This window comes from Vicugna pacos, chromosome 9 (assembly GCF_048564905.1).
Source record: "Vicugna pacos chromosome 9, VicPac4, whole genome shotgun sequence".
In the NCBI taxonomy this organism is placed as follows: domain Eukaryota; kingdom Metazoa; phylum Chordata; class Mammalia; order Artiodactyla; family Camelidae; genus Vicugna; species Vicugna pacos.
In genome coordinates, this window is record NC_132995.1 from 63,535,280 (window position 1) to 63,554,893 (window position 19,614).

Below are 19,614 nucleotides of genomic sequence, written 5' to 3' on the forward strand. Positions count from 1 at the left end.
TAAGAGAATGAGATGAATCAGGGGTAACTTTAGTGTTTGACCTGAGCAACTAGGTGAATGGTGGTGCTGTTCACTGAGATGGCAAAGACTGCAGGAGACGCGAGTCTGGGAGGAAAATCAAGAATTCAGTTTTGGATGCAAGATACCTAATAGTTATCCAGGTGGAGAAGTCAAATAAGCATTTGGGTGTATGAATCTCCCCAAATTATATGGTATTTAAAGCCATGTGATTGGATGATGTCTTGTGGAAGAATGAGTAGGTAGAGAAGAGGTGGGAGGGCTGAGCACCTGGTGCCCTGAAGCACCCCAGCACGGAAAGGTTGGAGGGAGATGGAGAAGCCAGCAGGGAAGACTGAGAGGGAGGAGCCAGGGAGGTGGGGAAAATAGGACAGCGTGATGTCACGAAAGCCAACTGAAAGACAAGTTTCAAGAAAGAAGGAGTGATCAGCTGTGTCAAGTTCAGCTGAGATGTGGAGTTAGATGAGTTCTGAGAATTAGCCACTGGAGTTGGAAAAGTATAGGTTGCTGGTGACCCTGATGAAATCAGTTTCCTTGGAGCACTGGGTTTAAAGACTGGTTGGAGTGGGTTCGGAGCAAATTGGAGACGGGTAGTAGGCACTTTAACTGCAGATCACTCCCTCGAGCAGTTTTGTAATAATCCTCCCAATAACCCTATAAGCTCCGACTGTTATCTCGGTTTTTATTTGAAGAAATTGTGTAACATGCCCAGGGTGACCCAGACGTGGAACCCTGGTGGAAATCCGGTGGTCTGATTCCAGAGGTGGCCACCTACAACACTGTACTGCTGCTATCTGCAAAACTAAAATTCTACTGTGTGCTTTGAACTCTAGTTTCTACCTATAACAGTGAGACTAAGACTTAAAGTAAACATCTAAGGTGTCAGTTAGAAAAATAAATTAAATGTACTTGTCACTGAACTTTAGAGTATTTAACATAAGGCGGCTCTGGGACTAATTCTCGTGTCCGGGCTAAACTGTGTCTAGTAGCGACCTTAAAGTACTTATCAGACAGTAGGTGTTAACTGCCGCCTTAGCAGACTCCTTTTAACAGCTAAGTAAATACTTCCTCATCGGCTGCCTTCTATTAATGTCTGCCTCTCCTTGACCCCTTCCCAGCCTGTGCATGTTCCCTTCATTATGGCCGTTCTGATGGCCTTCTGTAAAGAGGAGATGTGTGTCACATCTTGCCTCTCTTCATGATCTCCCAAGTCTGGGTTTCATCTCCATTTTCTAGACTGTTAATTATCTAATTCTTTGGATTATGCCAGAACTATCTCAAAGGGACTAAACTTTTGTTTAAGAGTCATGATTTTAAGAATTCTCTTAGCAAGCACATGCAAACGGCTATAAAACTAAACTAATGATGGTCCCAACAAACCCTTAGCTCTATTGAAGGAAATTAGAATTGGAATGTCAGAGGTCGGGAGGATATCTTACAGAGCCACACCAGAATGCAGAAGCCAAAGAGGAAGCCAAGGTAGCCGTACTTACAATAGAATGGATTGTTCCATTGCCTGGATCTTTGCAAGAGGTTAGAAATAGCTTTGGTACCTGGTACCAGGACCTTTCATTTGTAACAATTGTATCCAGTGAGGAAATGCATAATGATACATACAATTATTAGTTATAATGTTTTTATTCATGTCCCTGCACATAGCATCTTGGTTGGTAGAAAATTAAAAAGATAAATATTGGCATTTTTCCCCAGGATACAACAAGAAGGATTCATGTGTCAACAGATCAAGGGGACACGTGGAGCATGGCCCAGCTCCCCTCCGTGGGGCAGGAACAGTTCTATTCTATTCTGGCAGCTAATGATGACATGGTGTTCATGCATGTGGACGAACCTGGAGGTGAGAGCTTTGCAGTGGCACTCTTGCACCCTGGAATGTGTAGAGATTTAAGCTCCAAACCCTATTTTGAGTAGCTTTCCTTCTTACATGTTGATTCTTCCCCTTAGCCCTAGGAATTTATTAGTGGCTTACTGAATACGCTCTTTTAGAAATGACATGTAGCTTCTGTGAAAAAGGCCACTTGCTTTGCCACTCCAGCACGGTTTGTATATAGGCACAGGGGTTCCAGAGCAGTGCTGCTCAAAGAAGGGTCAGAAGACTAGAACTCGTCTGCAAATGCTTTATTACCATATAAGTAGAGAAAGCAAGAGCGAGCATTTAGCAACTCTTACAGCCATTTGGCAAAGTAATTTTATGTCTGTTGAGTCTAATAAAAAAAAGTTGAGGATTATATTTTGTCTTTCTTTTGTATTTCATTTTTCTAGTGATTAATTTTTGCCATAGTTTACAGAAGCATTGGTTTGTACATAATTGAAATTTTAAAATTGATCCTTCACCACAGAGAGTTTGAGAAGCATCATTCTAGAATGTAAAGATTCAAAGAGGTGTAAGATATGAAGCTAAATACAGTGCCTCTGCTACCAAAATATAACGGGGAGCTTTTCTATAACATTTGATTAATTCATTCAACAAATTTGGCATCTACTATATTTCAGGTACTAAACTAGGTACTAGACTTAAAGATGGCCACGAAGATCTTGAGTATCAAACCTTGATTAATTCTCAGGTCTGCGCCTACATCGTGAAGAGAGACAGTTGGCTAATGTGTACAGTCAGTCAGTCATGTGTGTGGTTAGACTAATATTTTGTCTCTGTTCCCTCCCAAGACTTAGTGTCTTTGTTTGCCTGTTCTAGATACTGGATTTGGCACCATATTTACCTCGGACGATCGAGGCATTGTCTACTCCAAGTCCTTGGACAGACACCTCTACACCACCACGGGCGGTGAAACGGACTTTACCAACGTGACGTCCCTCCGTGGGGTCTATATGACAAGTGTGCTCTCAGAAGGTGGGTCTTGGCATAGCTATCCTTCAGCTGAACGTGTTGGGAGTTTAGGCTTTTGGGGAAAGTGATGGTCCTGTGCCCCCAGTAATGCTGCTTGCCTGGCCAGCAAGCCTGTCCAGGTAAATTCTGGGTCTCCATTTTAAATAAGTTACGGTAAACAGAACTAAAAAAGAACATAGCGACAGCTGGCAGAAAGAAAGATCTGGGGTGTTCTATGTTGTTTAGTTTATAAAATAAGCCTTCTGTGTTGGGAGGTCCAGGCCTACAGGAAGGGATTTGAACCACTTACTGCTTTTCTCCCTGTAGAGGGCATAGCAATAGCCAGCGAAGAGCCCTCCTGTATTTTCTTCAGTGGTTCTGCAGAGCTCACCAGGCCTAGTTGTACAAATAAGTGCTTTAAAGTACAAAGACGGTTAAGGTTTTGTTTATTTGTGTATTTGTGTTTTGGTAGGAGGTGGGTGATGTTTGTTTCTATTTTGCAAAGACCTTGCAATCATCTACAAAGTCTAAGTGCTACGGCCCCCGAGTTCCTCCCTAACTTCACCTCCCACTCTTCTCCCCTTTGCTCACTCTCCTCTAGTCACTCCAATCTTTAAAGTCCTAAAGTCACCGCCAGTCCTTAAACACACCAGGTTCACACACTCGTAGCTTAGAGGTTTGCACTGATTGTCTTCTCTCTTTCCTGAAATATCTGCAAGGCTAACACCTTCCTCCTCCCAGTCTTTGTTCATGTTACCTTCTGATGAGACCTGCCCTGACTATTTTATTTTAAATTTTCAGTCGGCTTCCCCCTACACACACACACGCACACATACACACACATACACTCTGAGTCCGCCTCTAGCTGTGCACGTTTTTTCCATAGCACTTACTTTCTAACATACTGTATAATTTACCTGTTTACAATGTCTAGTGTTTGTCTGTCTCACCCAACTAGAATGTATATGTTACAAAGTTTTTCTCCTGTTTGGTTCGCTGATGTATTCCCAAAGCCTTACAGCAGTTTTTACGTAGTGGGCGTGCACTAAACATTTATTGAATAAATGAATTTTCCTTTGTTTGCTCTCTTTGATTTTCCTTGAAAAACTCAAAGCATAATATCTCTGAATTTCAACCTGCAACAGTTTATATCATTAAAAACAGAAGATGGAGAAGATACATGAGGGAAAAAAAGGTATAAGAAGATAGGATATGGAGTAGTAGAAAGACAAAAATTAAGAATTATTGAGACTTAGGCAAACTCGTTGATAACGTGTTGTTTAGATTCCCTAAAACAAGCCTGGTATCATGGCCTTGTCTGCATAAAGATTAGAATGCCTTCCCATTGTAGATTTTACTTCCAAGGCAAGCAAGCAAGCAAGCAAGGAAGAGCAGATGTCATCCTGCTTGTGTCAGTTAGGAGATAAGAGGTACCTTTTTCCAAGAGCCTCAGTCTAGATGATTTTTGGAATCAGCTGGGTCCTGTGCAGGTAGGAAGCCTCTTTTCAATACCATGGTTAGAGTTCTGCTCAGTTCCTCACCAGCCCTGAGCCGTTTTGTTGGATGTCACAAGCTTGTGGGACCCCGGGGTTCTGAGGGTGTTATATAGTCTCTGCTAGGAGAGAGTTACACATGAGAAGCTGAATTTAATAGGGTGCCTCCAGCTATCAGGCTTAATATCATCCTTTCCCAATTCAGATAATTCCATCCAGACTATGATCACTTTTGACCAAGGAGGAAGGTGGAAGCACCTGAGGAAGCCTGAAAACAGTGAATGCGACGCTACCGCAAAAAATAAGAACGAGGTTTGTTTTTACTCCACTGTCATATGTATTTGGAGCAAAGCAGCCATTCTGTTCTGCTCTTGTTAGCGCCGGGCTTTGGAATAATGAAGTTGTGTGCCCGATGAGGGTCCACAGCTAAAGGTGGAAAGTTTGCATATGAGAGGTTGAAATTAACCAGGTTGTAGGCAATAGGAACTGAAAAAGAAAAAAGGCCAAAATATTATGGCTTATCTGTCTTTTAAAGGAAAACTAAACTGAAGGCTAACAATTTGTGTTGTACTAAACTGCTGAGTGAAAACAGAGTGGACAGATGGGCTGGTGATTAGCTAGCAGTAATCATGGCAGCTCTGAGACTTTAGGAATTCTACAGAAAGCCATAGGCCAGCTATTCATGAGCAATGCAAAGCTTGCTGGCTAGAAACAAATGGAGGAGAATGTGGCCTCTCTTCCCCTCTGCCAGGGTTTCACGTGGCCGGTGGGTGTGGGAGGTGACCCGGTGTGGCGTGTGAGAGCAGGACCTGACCCCTCGGAGAGACCGAGAACTAGAAATACAAAGGCATTGCTACAGGAGATCCCAGATTCCATGAGTGACAGGTCTTGACAGGCAAGGGAAAGAGAGAAAACAAACAAGCTTTGTGTCTGGCTCTTATAGAATTTGAGAGGAGCTTAGCAGAACCCAGGGAGTCTTCTTCAAAAGTGACAGCATTAGGAGTTCCGAGCTCTCCTCTGAGTCCTGTGGCTGACGTGCACTCTGCTGTGTAGGCTGGGCTTTCTGTTTTGTTCTAAGAGCCTCAGTGTGAGATAGATGTGCCTACACCACCCCCAACATTCTCTCTCCCTTCTCTGTGCTCAGGAGTGCTGTTGAGTCTCTCTTCCCTTCCACTTCCCTTTCCCCATCCCTCTGCCCTGGCCCTGTTCTGCGCCTGCCCTCCTCACCCTAAGCCTGGGCAGGTACATGTCCTCTTTACCTAGCTTGCCACCTTCACACGCCCATGCCTCTCCCTCCCCAACTCTCTCCATGGTTCCCCTTTGCCTGTGACCTGGTGAATAAAGGCCCCCTCCTCCCCTGTTAGGTTCTCTCCTGCCTTTTCATTGTCATTGCCCGCTTTATCACTGACATCCCCCTGGTAACCTCTGCTGCTTCCTGAACACCCTGCATGTGCCACTTGCCCATGTTATTCCTGGGAAAGTTGTGCCTGTCTTCCCTCCCCCCAGTTCATTAGGATTAGTGGAAATCCTAACCACCCTTAGTGCCCACCTCCGCTTAGAACGAGTCATCCCTCTTCATTTCACTAGTAGTTGCCTGAAGTTTTTTAAATTGCAGTAAAATATACATGACGTAAAATTAACATTTTAGCCAATTCGAATGTCTTGTAAAGCACTCATTTTCATCCTGCTTTATACCTCAACTAGTTTCTGAGATGTATTTCTTAAAGGCAGGACTGAGTAGTATTTTATCACAACCACATCTTGTACAGTATCTGAAATATATCAGGCATTCATCAAGTTTATTTGTGTGCAGTCATGCTTTAAATATTGATCAGGGGCTTTGGTGTAATGCAGGAATAAAATTAACTAAGACAGATTACACATGAGAAGATAATTGCATAATTTGCTTCCTCCAAATACACTAATGCATTTCAGAATCAAGAATATCTCGCTGAGCCTATAAGTCAACAAAAAAACCAAATAACTCAAACCTAAAATGGGCAAAGGACTTGAATAGACCCTTCTCTAAAGAAAATATACTAATGGCCAGTAAGCACATGAAAAGATGCTCAGTATCACGAATTATTAGGGAAATGCAAATCAAAAAATTTGATTTGCAAGAGATTACCTAAGATGCATTAGGATGGGTACTATCAAAAAAAATAATAAAATGAGTGTTGATGAGAATGTGTAGAAACTGGAATCCTTGTGCACTGTTGGTGAGAATGAAAATTGTGTAGCCACTATAGAAAACAGTATGATGTCCTGAAAAAAATTAAATGTCAAACTATCATATGATCCAGCCACTCCACTTCTTGGTATATATCCCAAAGAACTGAAAGCAGGATCTTAAGTGATATTTGCACATGAGTGTTCATGGCAGCATTATTCACAACATTTAAAAGATAGAAGCAATCCAAGTGTCCATCAGCAGATAAATGAATAAGCAAAATGTGTTGTATACATACAGTGGAATAATATTCAGCCTTAGAAGGGGAGGGAATTCTGACACATGCTACAACGTGGATGGAGTGTAAAAGGACATTATGCCAAGTGAAATAAGCCAGTCACAAAAGGACAAATACTGTATGGTTCCACTTAGATGAGATACCTAGAGTGGTCAGATTTACAGAGATGGAAAGTAGAATGGTGGTAGCCAGTGTATGGGGGAAGGGGAAATAGGGAGTTACTGTTTAATGGGCACAGAGTTTCAGTTTTGCAGGATGATGAAGTTTCAAAGACATGATGGTGATGGTTGCACAACAGTGTGAATGTACTTAACACTACTGAACTATACACTTAAAAATGTTTATCTTAAGATGGTAAATTTTATGGTATGTGATTTTTACCACAACTTTTTTTTAAAGAGTATCACGCGGACGTCTGGGTTAATAAGTTGAAAGCCTTTATTAAAAGGCTCTGTGAGATGAGTAAAACAAATGTACACGTTTGATTTTAATCTAAGCTTTGGTTTCTTTCCACAGTGCAGCCTTCATATTCACGCTTCCTACAGCATCTCCCAGAAGCTAAATGTTCCAATGGCCCCACTCTCAGAGCCTAACGCTGTCGGCATAGTCATCGCCCACGGTGAGCAGCCCGCCCGCACCTCCGCGGGAAGAAGTAGTTGAGCATGCTGAGACTCAGTCTTCGTGTTGAACCCTGAACCCTGTGGGAAAACCACCATACGTGGCTTTTACCATCCTTTGTAGAGTTTCTTGCAAGATAATGATACTGTGGGTTTCTCATAGACTCCCATCAGAGAGCAACAAGATTCCCTGTACCAAATTGTCAGTGGCCTTTTTTTCTATTACAAGAGCCGTGATGGGAAATAACTAGAATAAATACATTCAGAATTACTCTTTGACAGTAAGTCCTCTCTGTTTCACTGCTGATGTGTGCTGATGAGATGGTCGATTGTGTTGCAGGTAGCGTGGGGGATGCCATCTCAGTGATGATCCCAGATGTGTACATCTCAGATGATGGGGGTTACTCCTGGCTGAAGATGCTGGAAGGACCCCACTATTACACCATCCTGGATTCAGGGGGCATCATTGTAGCCATTGAACACAGCAGCCATCCTATCAATGTGATTAAGTATGCATGAGCTCAGCTCCACCCACACTGTCTGCATAGAGGGCAACTGTGGGATGTTTTTCAGTTTGTTGGGGGAAAGTTAGAGACCGTGATTCAGATTAGTGCATTCTATAGAGCTGTGGGGAAGATTCTTGAAGGAATTGTGTTTAGAGCAACTCAAATTAAATGGCTTCACTTTTTCCTCCGATTCCCTCTAGCTAGCATTTCTTGTCACTTTAAAAAAATATTCTCTCTCCCCACAAGAATATTATGGAAGCATGTGAGCACTCTGGATGGGAACTGATTCCTTAAGTATAAGTTCTTATTCAGTAATTTCTGTTTGTTGACTTAGAAGCCCAGTCTTACATGGATCACCAACCTCTCTTTCCTTTGGAAGAATTTTTATTAAAAAGGCATTTTCTTCTTACTCATTCTTCCTCCCCCCCCCCTCCCTCTCGCCCTCTTTCTTCCTTCCCCCCTTTCCTTCTCTCTTTTCCCTGTTAACTATAGGCATTAACAATTAATATAACTGTGAGTCAGTAAGCCACCACCTAAATATAAGAATTTTTCTCTGATTTGGGATCAAGCAGCCATAATGGTTTCCTGATATTCCCATAGTGTTGATTCTCTGTCATGATCTTTCTCTAACTGTGGTTTCAGGTTCTCCACAGACGAAGGTCAGTGCTGGCAAACCTACATGTTTACCAGGGAGCCTATCTACTTTACCGGCCTGGCTTCAGAACCTGGAGCCAGGTCCATGAACATCAGCATCTGGGGTTTCACAGAATCTTTCCTGACTCGCCAGTGGGTCTCCTACACCATTGATTTTAAAGACATCCTTGAAAGGAACTGTGAGTGTCTCCTTTGACCTTTCCTATGAGAAACTTGTAAGCCCATTTCCTAAATAACCAATTGAGTTTAATTTCTTCTAGCTGGAATAAGAAAATCATGTATATAAGAGAGAATTGAAGGATCTTCCACGTGGGTGAGCAGGCAATGGAATGGTATCAGAAAAGCAGCTTCTCTCTTTGGATTAGCCCTGTCCAAGAGAAGTAAAATGAGGGCTACATATATAATTTAAATTCTTCTATCAGCTAGCTACATTATAAAAGTAAAAGAGGTAAAATTAATTTTAATAATAAAATTATTTCAATATAGCCAAAATACTATTTCCACATATAAGCAATATTTTTAAATTACTTTTTAAACAGTCTTTTTTTTTTTTTTTTGATGGAGGTACTGAGGATTGAACCCAGGACCTTGTGCATGCTAAGCATGGACTCTACCACTGAGCTATATACCTTCCCCTCTTAAAATTATTAATGAAATATTTTACATTCTTTTTTTTCCAAGTCCTCCAAATCCAGTGCATATTTTACACTCACCCTTATAGTAAATTTCAGTTCAGACCAGCCACATGTGGACCATATAGGAGAGTATAGTTTTGCACTGTTAGATCTCTGTAACATTTTCTGAGAATTCTGCTTGTAAGGATAATGCATGTTTATGTTTGTCTAAAATTATTTCAAACTACTTCAGGGTTTTTCACCCTTGATTAACAGCAGAACTGTAAAGAGGAAACTTTAGAGGGAAGTGTGTTGCAAAGAGCATCTAACTGATTGTGTCACTTATCAACATGTTGAAGTGAGGAAGTTTCCGTGCAGAATTTGGCTTGAACATCAGTCATGGGTGAGGCTCTAGTCTGGCTACTGAGCAGGCGTGAAGCCCACACTGACCATTTCCGAATGCTGTGACTTCAAACTGGAAGACATGTTAAAGGCCCAGAAAATGACTTCAGAAAGGAGTTAAAATATTTATTGCAAGGTGTTCCTAAAGAATCACAAGCAAACCCAGGTGCCCAGTACCAAAGATGCTGACATTGTACTGAAAATATGGAGGATAAAAGAAAAAACTGGAGAAAAAGTGACCACCTGTGACCCGTAGTTTCTTATTTGGCATAATACGGTAGAAGACCAAAAGTTTCGAGGCGCTTTATTTGAATTTTGGTCCTGACCATTATGAGACTTTATTTTTTTTTTTTTTTCATTATGAGACTTTATTAGGGCCCTATTTCCTCAGCATGTCAATTCAGTGACTCCTGCAGGAAGCAGAAGCCATCAGTGTGGACGTTACTCTTCTACAAAATGTTTCAACATGATTTAAAACTGGAGCTTCATTATTATCTAAATTCCCTAAACAGGCTGTAGAGGAGCTGGCTTATAAGTTTTCCCCTCAGCAGGCAGCTCTACAGTTATCCCTGAAGTTTAACATCATTAAAGGATTTGTTAAGCACCTGCTCTTTAGCGGGCTCTGTGCTGGTCTTCCTATCCTGAAGAATAAAAACCTCATCCACAATCTTTAGGCCATAGTCTTTGAGTCATTTTTCCAGGAGTGGATGGTATGATATACTAAGCCAGGTTGACTGTCATCAACAGTCTTCATTTGAAAGCCAGTCAGCAAGAGTTAGAAGTCTAGAAAGAGAATGTTTTCCCTTCTGTTTGAAGCAAACTAACCCATAGTGAAATTAAATCCATGCTTTTGGCTAATTGATATCTTGTCCTAAGAGCAAACATCTAGTTGCTTACCTCTGACAGCTCCCGCTGACCGAGGGCACAGGTGTATAAGAATTAAAGACAGCAGCCTCTCAGTGTGGAAGAAACCTTAGAGGTTCTCTATCCAGCTTCCCTCTTCAAAATAAATAAGGTTTTTCCTAAAACTCAAATGGATGGCGAGATCAAAAACTTGTTCTTAGTCATGAGGAAATGCCAGTTACTAGTAGGCTCCCACTAATGGAACTTTTCATGAGCAGTTCCTAAAGGAAGCAAGTCAGACATCCCCACTTTCCCTCTCCTTGTTCTCCCTATAGCCTGGCAGCTGCCTCACGTGGGTGGAGTCTGTGCCATGCAGTTTCCTGAACAGCCTATCTTTCCTTTAGGTGAAGAGAAGGACTATACCATATGGTTGGCTCACTCCACAGACCCTGGAGATTATGGAGATGGCTGCATTTTAGGCTATAAAGAACAGTACCTGCGGCTCCGCAAGTCATCCGTCTGCCAGAACGGTCGGGACTATGTTGTGACCAAACAGCCATCTGTCTGTCCCTGCTCCCTGGAGGACTTCCTCTGGTACCAGCATCCCTCAGACCCCTGTCAGCCTCTTCCTGTGCTAGAGGAGGCGAAAGACAGTTGAAAAACATTTAAATCCTTTTATTCCCCTTCTTGCTCAAAAGTGGAGAACTGTTGCTTCTTGTTAAGGAAATTGAGGTGCAGAGAAAGGGAAACAAAGTTGTTAATAATTGGACAGATTATATTATCATGTCAGGCAGCTTATTAATGTGGAGAACCAGCAACAACCCCCAGAAATCCTGACTTGGCCATTGTGGCCAGGAGAGAAGTATATAAGGAGGAGAGAATAAAAAAGTAGAGAGAGAGAAGGTGATTGGACAGAAGCACCAAGAAAAGTGGTACAGGAGCTAAGAGGAAACTGGACTTCAGCAAACAGCCTGACAGCCTGAGTTCAGCAGGTAGGGCGCTAGGTTTGAGGTTGTCTGTAAGACTGAGCAGAGAGCATGTGGTTCTGTCCTGAGAGGAGGTGGCATCACTGTGTATGGTCCATATGTCCCATCAATGCTTACAGGCCACCAAGGTGGACTCCCTAGAGTTCAGGACCATCCAGGCTTAAGGATTAGTTACTTGGCTGGCATAGGGTTAGTTGATTTTGCAAAGGGAAGAGAGTCCCTGGGTAGCCTGGTAGCAGTGTCAGTAAGAGGAGCTTCTTCACATCACAGGTAGTAATCTTATGGAACTTGTTACCTGCAAAGGATAAAAAATGGATTTGGAAAAGAAAGCTGAAGGATTTGGAAAAGAGAGCCAGCAAATAGCAGTCCTGTCCTCCCACATCGTATTCTCCCGAACTGCAGGTGACAGAGTACATGAGACTGAGCAAAACCCCAAGTCTGACCCAGCGTGTTTCCTCCTGTCTGGCTCATATCTGTATGTGGAATGGCCAGGGGTCCTTCCTCCTGTACTTCCACAGGGGAAAGTATCACTCAGATTACTTTGATGTCACAGCAGGGCTAGAGCTGGTTGATACTGTGAAACTCTGATCCTTAACTGCACAGAGGCGAGGGTCTTAATTACCTGAGCTTCTGCTGTTGGCCAAGCATGCTGTGCTTCTTCAGAGCCCCATGCCTCTGCACGTGCTGTTGCTTCTGCACATGTGCTTGAGAAATGTGTACCTTGTGAGTGGGAAGGGTACGGTCCTTGAAATTTTGGATTGAACGGGTAAACTTCCTGCTGGAAGTTTCTCCCTGCTATTGGCAGGGTGATGTCTCCTGTATCTTTTTGTTTTCCCTACCCTCTTCCCTAAATACTTGCCAGAAAACCTTGAAGTACAAGCAGCATCTATACATTCACCAAATATTCACTGAATACTTGCTGTGCACAGGGCAAAAAAAGTGGTAACAGGATGTTTGTTAGAGACTCTCCTGGTAAGATGCAAATAATTGTGTTGGAAACAGAGGTGGTAAGTGCCTTGGGGATTTAGAGAAGGGAGAGGCTATTCCATCCAGAGCTGAAAGGAGGTGGGTCAAAGGCTTTGTCAAGGAAGTGGCTTTTGAGCTGAGCCCTGATGAGCCGTAAGATTTGACCATGCACATCTGGGAACAAGCAGTTCATTAAAGCCAGTGGACTGATGTGAGCTTAGACACCCAACAGTGTGATCAGGAAGGGTGTGCTGGAAGATAGGCCATGAGGGGAAATCACAGTGGTCATGATAAAGAAGTGAGTGGGTCCAGAAGGGGGATGCTCAGGCTAAGTTTCCAAATTAGATGGTGGAAAGGAAGGTAGTGTCATGGACAGACATAAGAAAATGACAGTAGAGGCTGGCACAAAGGAGGAAACGTGATGCGTTTTGAACATTTTATTTATTTGAGGTTCTGTCAGCAGATTTTGGTGATGATGTCTAGCAGGTATTTGGCAGTATAGGAGTAGAGCTCAAGAGAGGTAAAACCTAGAAGCTTTAGTTGTAAAAAATAGTTAAGTTCACAAAGGGAGAACAGAATAGAGTAAGAAAATGAATTATAGGATCTTGGAGAACATCTGCCTGTGTTGGGTAGGAAGCGAGCAGAGCAAACAGTGACCAGAGAAACAGACGAGTGCAGCTCTGCAGGGCTGTGGTGGGTCGGGGCACAGCAGTGTGCCGGGTGCCCCGGAACCAGGTGGTCAAGGTGAACGAGACAGAGCCCCCGAGGTTGTATAACTGGAGGGCCCTGGGGTGCCTCAGACATTCATTTCCAAGGTTGCAGGGGTGGGGTGAATTTCAAATGCACAGAATAAAAAGTAAATGAGTAGAACAGAACAAGTTACAAATATTTTTAAAGAAATTTTGCCAGTAAGGGAGAGGATGGTGAAGGAAGAGGACAGATGCCAGCTAAGGAGAAGCCACTGGGTGAGTGGGGCTGGGGGTCCCTCCCACACTGTCACTGAAGCAAGGCCTTGGGGCAGTCAGGGGGATGGGGCTGAGGCTGCTCTTGTCGGGGGCTCAGCCTTGGAGAGGAGGCGGTATGTCACTCTGCAGAAAGCAGAGGAAGGAGAGCAGATGGGTGGCACTGTGGAGAGATGGGATAGAGTGGAGGGCAGGAAAGGTCATCCACATTGGAGGCAGGGACCATCTGAGAAGCTAAAAGGGACACAGAAATGGGGAAGGGGTGACACGCACCTCATGGGTGTAACATAACAAGTTATTTGGAGGTAAACAGAAGAATTGCTAAGTGTCCCTGAGTTCAGATCTGTTGCTGACGCCCTGTTTCTCTGTGTCTTAGTTCTGTGGGCCCCCACCCCCTGCAGGCTGCACTCTTTCCCTTCCCAGAGCCTGGGCGGTCTGTGTGGCACTCCTGGCTGCTGAGTCCTGAGACCACCAGGCCCAAAACATAAGCTGTTGTTCCCTCAATTAAGCCCTCTCCATGTGTGTGTTTCTTCCTAAACAGACCTCTTTGTATGTCACAGGCCTTCCTGAGCTGCCTTCTGGAATATTAACCATGCACTGTCCCACATAAAACCTTCTTTGCTAGTCACTTCCTGTCTTTTAGCAACTTTGAAAGATACCTTCTTTGCTGATTCTTGCAGTGATTTTGGCTACTTCCGTCCAGAAAATGACTCCAAGTGTGTGGAACAGCCAGAGCTGAAGGGCCACGACCTGGAGTTTTGTCTGTATGGGAGAGAAGAGCACCTGACGACAAACGGGTGAGATGGCTGGGTGTCCACCAGGCACAGTGAAAGCTGATTCTCTCCACACAGATCTGAGCCCCGGTGGAGAGCACGCTAGAAAAATACTGCCTAATAGAGCCCTTTGTGATGGTGGAAATGTTCTGAAATCTATGTCTGATACGGTAGCCACTAACCCTGTGTGGCTACTGACACTAGTGTGACTGAGGAACAGAGATAATTTTGATTGATTTAAATGTAAATAGCCCCCACAGTAGACAGTGTTGCTCTAGAGGAGCCTCACTGCCTGCCCCCCAATAAACACTCCTCTGTCCCTTTTTTGTCCCACATGTTGACATGCTTTCCCCAGGTCACAGTTCTTTGGCACAGTTTCTTAAGGCAGAAAGGCAGCTTGTCCCTGCAGCAAGGCAAGGGATGTGTGGTCTGTCCAAGGGCTGAAACTATATGGAATATCCCCAGAACATCCCTGTGGATCTCCCCCAAGGCCTGGAAGATAGTGTAAGGACCAGAAGCCTTTCTGTAGGTTGTCAAATCTTATTTTCAGGAAGTAAGCAAGAATCTAGGAGTACATCCTTGTATTCTGTTAACAAATTTTCTCTGCCGCTCAGATACCGTAAAATTCCAGGAGACAGATGCCAGGGTGGAGTGAGTCCAGCTCGGGAAGTAAAAGACTTGAAAAAGAAATGCACGAGCAACTTTCTGAGTCCAGAAAAGCAGGTATGTTAAAGTAGGTCTGGTTTAGGTACCAGTGGGGTTTCATGTTCTGCCAGGAGTAGTCAAGATGCAGCATCAAGAACCTTATTACTGAATACAAGTGGCCAGACTGCCTCCGTCAGGCTTCCCTTCGCGCAGAAACTGTTAGGATGAAGGATGGATCACATAACCTGATGATAAGCTCATCTACTGAAAACTTTTTTGTTGGGGAAAAAAATGGTATTCAGTGAAGTTTTTCCAAGTCTTAGAAGCATAGGGTTGAGGAAATTTCTGAGACTCGGAGTCATGTAGGAAAGACTCAAGAAGTGTGGCTGTAAAGCCCTGGAGTCTTTCTCACACATGTGGAAGAGCAGCAGACCATCGGTAGGGCAGATCTCTGCCTAGTTATGCCAAGTGTGTTCAGAATGAAAACCTCAACTATGGTAATAATGGGCTGGTTTTGATTTAGAGGCAAGTTTTGGGGCTGATGACACATCTGTAGCAGTGAGCTATCTGGCTGGGATATGGTAAAGAGGAGACCTCTTGTTAGAGAAGCACTGGGCCAGGAGTGTGACGGGGCAGTAAACTGTGGGCCCCAGTTTCCTAATCTGGGAATTGAGAGGTGGACAATCTGCAGTCCCCTCCTGTTTAACCTTCCAAGGGGTAAGGGCCTGAAGAGGGGTGGGATTAAGAACGCAGTGGGAGAAGAATGTGTGGGTGTGTGTATTTGTCAGGGGGCAAGTTCCTCCTCGTCTGCACCCCCGCCCTGCACTCCTGGTGGCTGTCCTCAGAGTGTTTGTGTGTGTGATTGCACAGGACTCCCGCCCACAGGGACACAACTTGTCCCAGAATCCAGCTCCGCCTCCTCTTGGATTCATTGAAAACACACACTCCCTATCTCCCACCCAGAAGCAGGTAGGTCACACTCAAACAATGATATGAAAAAGCTTATTTATAAGAACATACCAAAAATTAAGTAAAAAATAAATCTTGGTGTCATAGGATGGCCTCCCTGACATAGCATTGGCACAGCCTCTTCCCAGGTAATGGCCCTGTTCTAGATTCATTCAGCCCACTTATTATCGTAGTCTCCCTTTCCTGGTCCACCTTTTAAAGCTCCAGGACTTACGAACAGTGGTAGTGGGGAACAGTCACAGTTACCATTTGATCTAGGCAGTTGCTTTCAGTGTAACTTTGACATTGGAGCCCCTGAGTTTGCACCGTTCTGACAGCTTCAAGGCAGTTGAAGTCCTCTGCCAGCTGTGATACTCTCCTGGTAGCACCGAGATGGGGGGGTTGGAAAAGTATCATCACTAAGTTCCCAGAGAATGCAGATCACACATTCAACAGAGAAGTGAGGGAAATGAGTAGCCTCTTTTTTGAACTCAGTCCTGGAATATGCACACCCAAAATTATTTGTGTTTGTGTTTTAATTTATCAAGAATTCCAAGTCGAATTCTGTTCCAATTATCCTGGCAACTGTGGGATTGATGCTGGTCACAGTCGTAGCAGGAGTGCTCATTGTGAAGAAATACGTCTGTGGGGGAAGGTAAGGAATACGGAAGTCAATCAAACCAGAAAGTCAGCCAAGGGCAGGTGGTTTGGCAAAAGTTGGAGTGATGTTCCCGAAGCATCAGGCCCAAGTCTTCTCTTACGTTTTCCATATGCCAACTATGGGCAGTGCTTCCATTATGTGTGACTCATTCTGTGAGTGTGTAAAACTCAGAAAATCCACAGTCCTATTTAAAAACGCATCCTTCCTCACCGCGTGAGGGTTAACGGCGGCTTCTACCTGTAGGTTCCTGGTGCATCGATACTCTGTGCTCCAGCAGCATGCAGAGGCCAATGGTGTGGACGGTGTGGATGCTTTGGACACAGCCTCCCACACTAATAAAAGTGGTTATCACGATGACTCAGATGAGGTGAGACTATTTCTTCTTGAAGGGTGGTCCAGAAATTTTAAAAAGAGTGATTCTATTCTTACTCATGATTAAGATTTGATTGAAGCAAAGGATGGTATAAGCTAGAAGCAGCAACTTCATGACTGTAAGACTTGGCCGGTCTGGAAACTAAGTAATGGCTTCCAAAAATAAGGACTTTTTGGTCTGTAAATAATATGGGGTATGTCTTTCTTTTCAGGACCTCCTGGAATAGCTCGTCAAACAAGCTGGGACCGAGCATGGATGATGGAACCGCAGTACCTCTTACACTCCCTGTGGCTCCGACTTGGGGAAATAAATTTCCCATTGCGAGGGACCCAGCTCTGTTTCTGCTGCTTCCATCAAAGCCAAAAGGACCTACACTAAAGAAATGGGTGGGGGGGACCTAAACACTCTTATAATTGGCTCTGAGAAGAGAGGGAAATTTTTTAATTCTTTAACTTTTCAAGTTCTGTCTTTTTGCAAGGTACGGGCCCTTTTGGTTTTGGTTTTGGTTTTGTTTTTTAAGGGAAATGAAATGGAATTGAAGGGAACTTTTCACTAACCCCACTATTGCATGTTTTGCATGGCGCCTACCCGGGGCACCTGCCAGCTTCAGCATCAGCTTGGTGCTGTCCGTGAGCTCTGCTGCCGACTCGGAGCAGCTGCAGAGATGAGCACGGAGGCCGCGATGACTGGCACCGCCTGGGCAGCCTTTCTCCATCTGGGGACAGCCCTGCTCCAGCACCATTGCACACCAGCGCCTCACACAGATCCTTGCTTTTTGTTGTGTTTTGTTTTGTTTTTTTTCAGGGACATAGACCACAGTGATTTTTCTTTTCCCTTGTTTAATTAGGCAATACCCTTCTTAATTGCCCTTTGGCAACTAACTTAACCATGTGCTTCCAAAACACTAAATCAGGAAAACTTAAAGGGCAATATTTTTAACTTGGGGCAGGAAGAAGGGAGCAGCAGAGAATTGACTAGATTTAACACTTATTAAAGGAGAAATTCTTACTTCTGCCGAGATCTTTCAAGCCATGCTTTGTGTGTGTGCCAGTGGACTTGCTCAAGGACAGGGTTCAGGCTTGCCTGGGCAGAGTGCCCAGGCCGATGGAGCGGCCGGCGGCGGGCACGGTGCAGCCCCTGAGGACTGCACGTCACAGTCTTCCACGTCCCCCTCTGCCTGTTGCGCCAGCTCCGCGGTGAATCGTTAGAATGGCTGCTTACTTGCTTCCTCCTAGGTTGCTGTTGTACATGGAGCCTTGGCGAGATAGGTTTTCCGATTTATAGGCTCTTTTTTAAAAAATTGGCGTTTTACCAGGCTCTCCTCCTCACCCCTTTTCCCCAGCTTTGCCAAGTAGTTTGTTGGCATGAAACTTTTGGCTGAACCAACTGAAAATACACTTCTAGTGTAGATGATGTTTTGTGTGATACATCAAGTTCATATTTTGAATTTTAAAAAGTTTTCCATTTGACATTTTAAAAATGAAATAAATTAGAGAATGTAGCGAGGTGGATTTTGGGGTGGCCATGTAGTAATGGAAAGCTGCAATAATTCGTTTTAATAGAGCTCGACTATTTGATATACAGGAACATAGCAGTACATTTTCAATCTTAGCATACCTGCTGTGGTGGTCACAGTTTCTGCCATTAATTATGATAGGGACATTCTTTGGTAACTGCCATTTTGCTGCTAGTTCATTTTATGGCTAGAAAGTCAGTAAAAAGTAAATGTGCCAAATTGACTTTTGTCAGAATGTGTGAGCAGATGGCTCAGTTCTCTCCTCACCAGAATGGATTAACAGCAGCAGGGAAAGAGGGGGAGGGAGTGGATGAAGAATTTTAGAGACTTTGAAACTGCAGTAAAATTAAGTGAGTCAGGGAGTTTCAGTTGGAAAATAAGATTAGGGCAGTTTTTATGAAGAGCATTTATGTTTGTTAGAACCAGAGAGCACTAGTCTTTTAGGAAAAGCTCATTCATTTTGCAAGGTTTTTAAATTAAAAATAGTTCCAAAGCTATACCAGCTCACAAATGATAACGTATCAGCCTTTGTCCTGGGCAGAAAAAACCTGCTCACACGCTACGCCTTTTCTCCCCACATACACCCATGGGGTGGACGTGCCATCCGTGGTGATTCTCTTGCTGGCTCTAAGATGTAGGAAAGCTAATATTCTTCTCTAACCATGTAAGATTAGGGCTCTTTGCCTATAATGATATCTGGGATTTCTGTGGAACTTGGCAGTTTTCACAGTACTTTTTCACTTGCATTATGTCACTTGAACCTCACAAATTTTCATGAGATTAAAAAAAAAAAAGAAAAGGCAGGGGCTGCGATCCCCATTAGAGGTAGAACTAAGGTACGAAACGGAGCCAGTTGTTAGGGTCCTTGCGTGGCTCGAGCAGTGTCGGTGGCTGTCCTCGGATGTCGCACGCATTTTGGCGCGCGCTGCTGCCGGCCGCCTGGGGCAGGGCTGCTGGCTTGTACAGGACCTGCTGTTCTGTCGGACAGGGATCATGGTGTTTCTTTTAGAGCGCGACTGAGCGCTTTTCTGCCACCTTGGTAAACAAATTTTATTCTCCTATTTTTCATAGCTGAAAACAAAAGTAATGGTAGTTTTGAATTTGTGTTTAGAAACCGCCCCTCACCTCGTTGAAGGTCACTGTTCGAGAGTGCAGGGCTGGAATCCGCACTGAGGAGTCACCCCTCCCCATTCTCCGTGCTTTCCCATCCCTAGCCAGCTAGCTAGCTCAGTTGGTTGAGGACTGCTAACAGGTCCAGTCTGTTAGCTTTCTGCATCAGCCTGCTCACTCACAAGTGTGTGCCCTCTGCCAGAGAGTAAAACAGCCT

At 44.0% G+C, this 19,614-nt stretch overlaps 1 protein-coding gene across 4 annotated transcripts in view; it reads left to right on the forward strand.

Annotated features, from left to right (window-relative positions):
* The window catches only part of SORT1 (sortilin 1), a 55,989-nt gene extending 38,890 nt beyond the window's left edge, over nt 1–17,099 (forward strand). For 2 of the 4 annotated variants that reach the window (XM_015244169.3, XM_015244164.3), the window contains exons 9-21: nt 1,729–1,873; nt 2,729–2,884; nt 4,559–4,665; nt 7,338–7,440; nt 7,779–7,947; nt 8,587–8,777; nt 10,862–11,051; nt 14,052–14,168; nt 14,759–14,867; nt 15,660–15,758; nt 16,286–16,392; nt 16,642–16,765; nt 16,983–17,099. In XM_015244169.3, the coding sequence (XP_015099655.2) occupies nt 1,729–1,873; nt 2,729–2,884; nt 4,559–4,665; nt 7,338–7,440; nt 7,779–7,947; nt 8,587–8,777; nt 10,862–11,051; nt 14,052–14,168; nt 14,759–14,867; nt 15,660–15,758; nt 16,286–16,392; nt 16,642–16,765; nt 16,983–16,997 (1,632 nt within the window). In that variant the 3' untranslated portion in view covers nt 16,998–17,099. The remainder of the gene's footprint in view (nt 1–1,728; nt 1,874–2,728; nt 2,885–4,558; nt 4,666–7,337; nt 7,441–7,778; nt 7,948–8,586; nt 8,778–10,861; nt 11,052–14,051; nt 14,169–14,758; nt 14,868–15,659; nt 15,759–16,285; nt 16,393–16,641; nt 16,766–16,982) is intronic. The other 2 variants (XM_006197398.4, XM_072968062.1) reach the window with 1 other exon arrangement.
* Nucleotides 17,100–19,614: the final 2,515 nt, after the last annotated feature.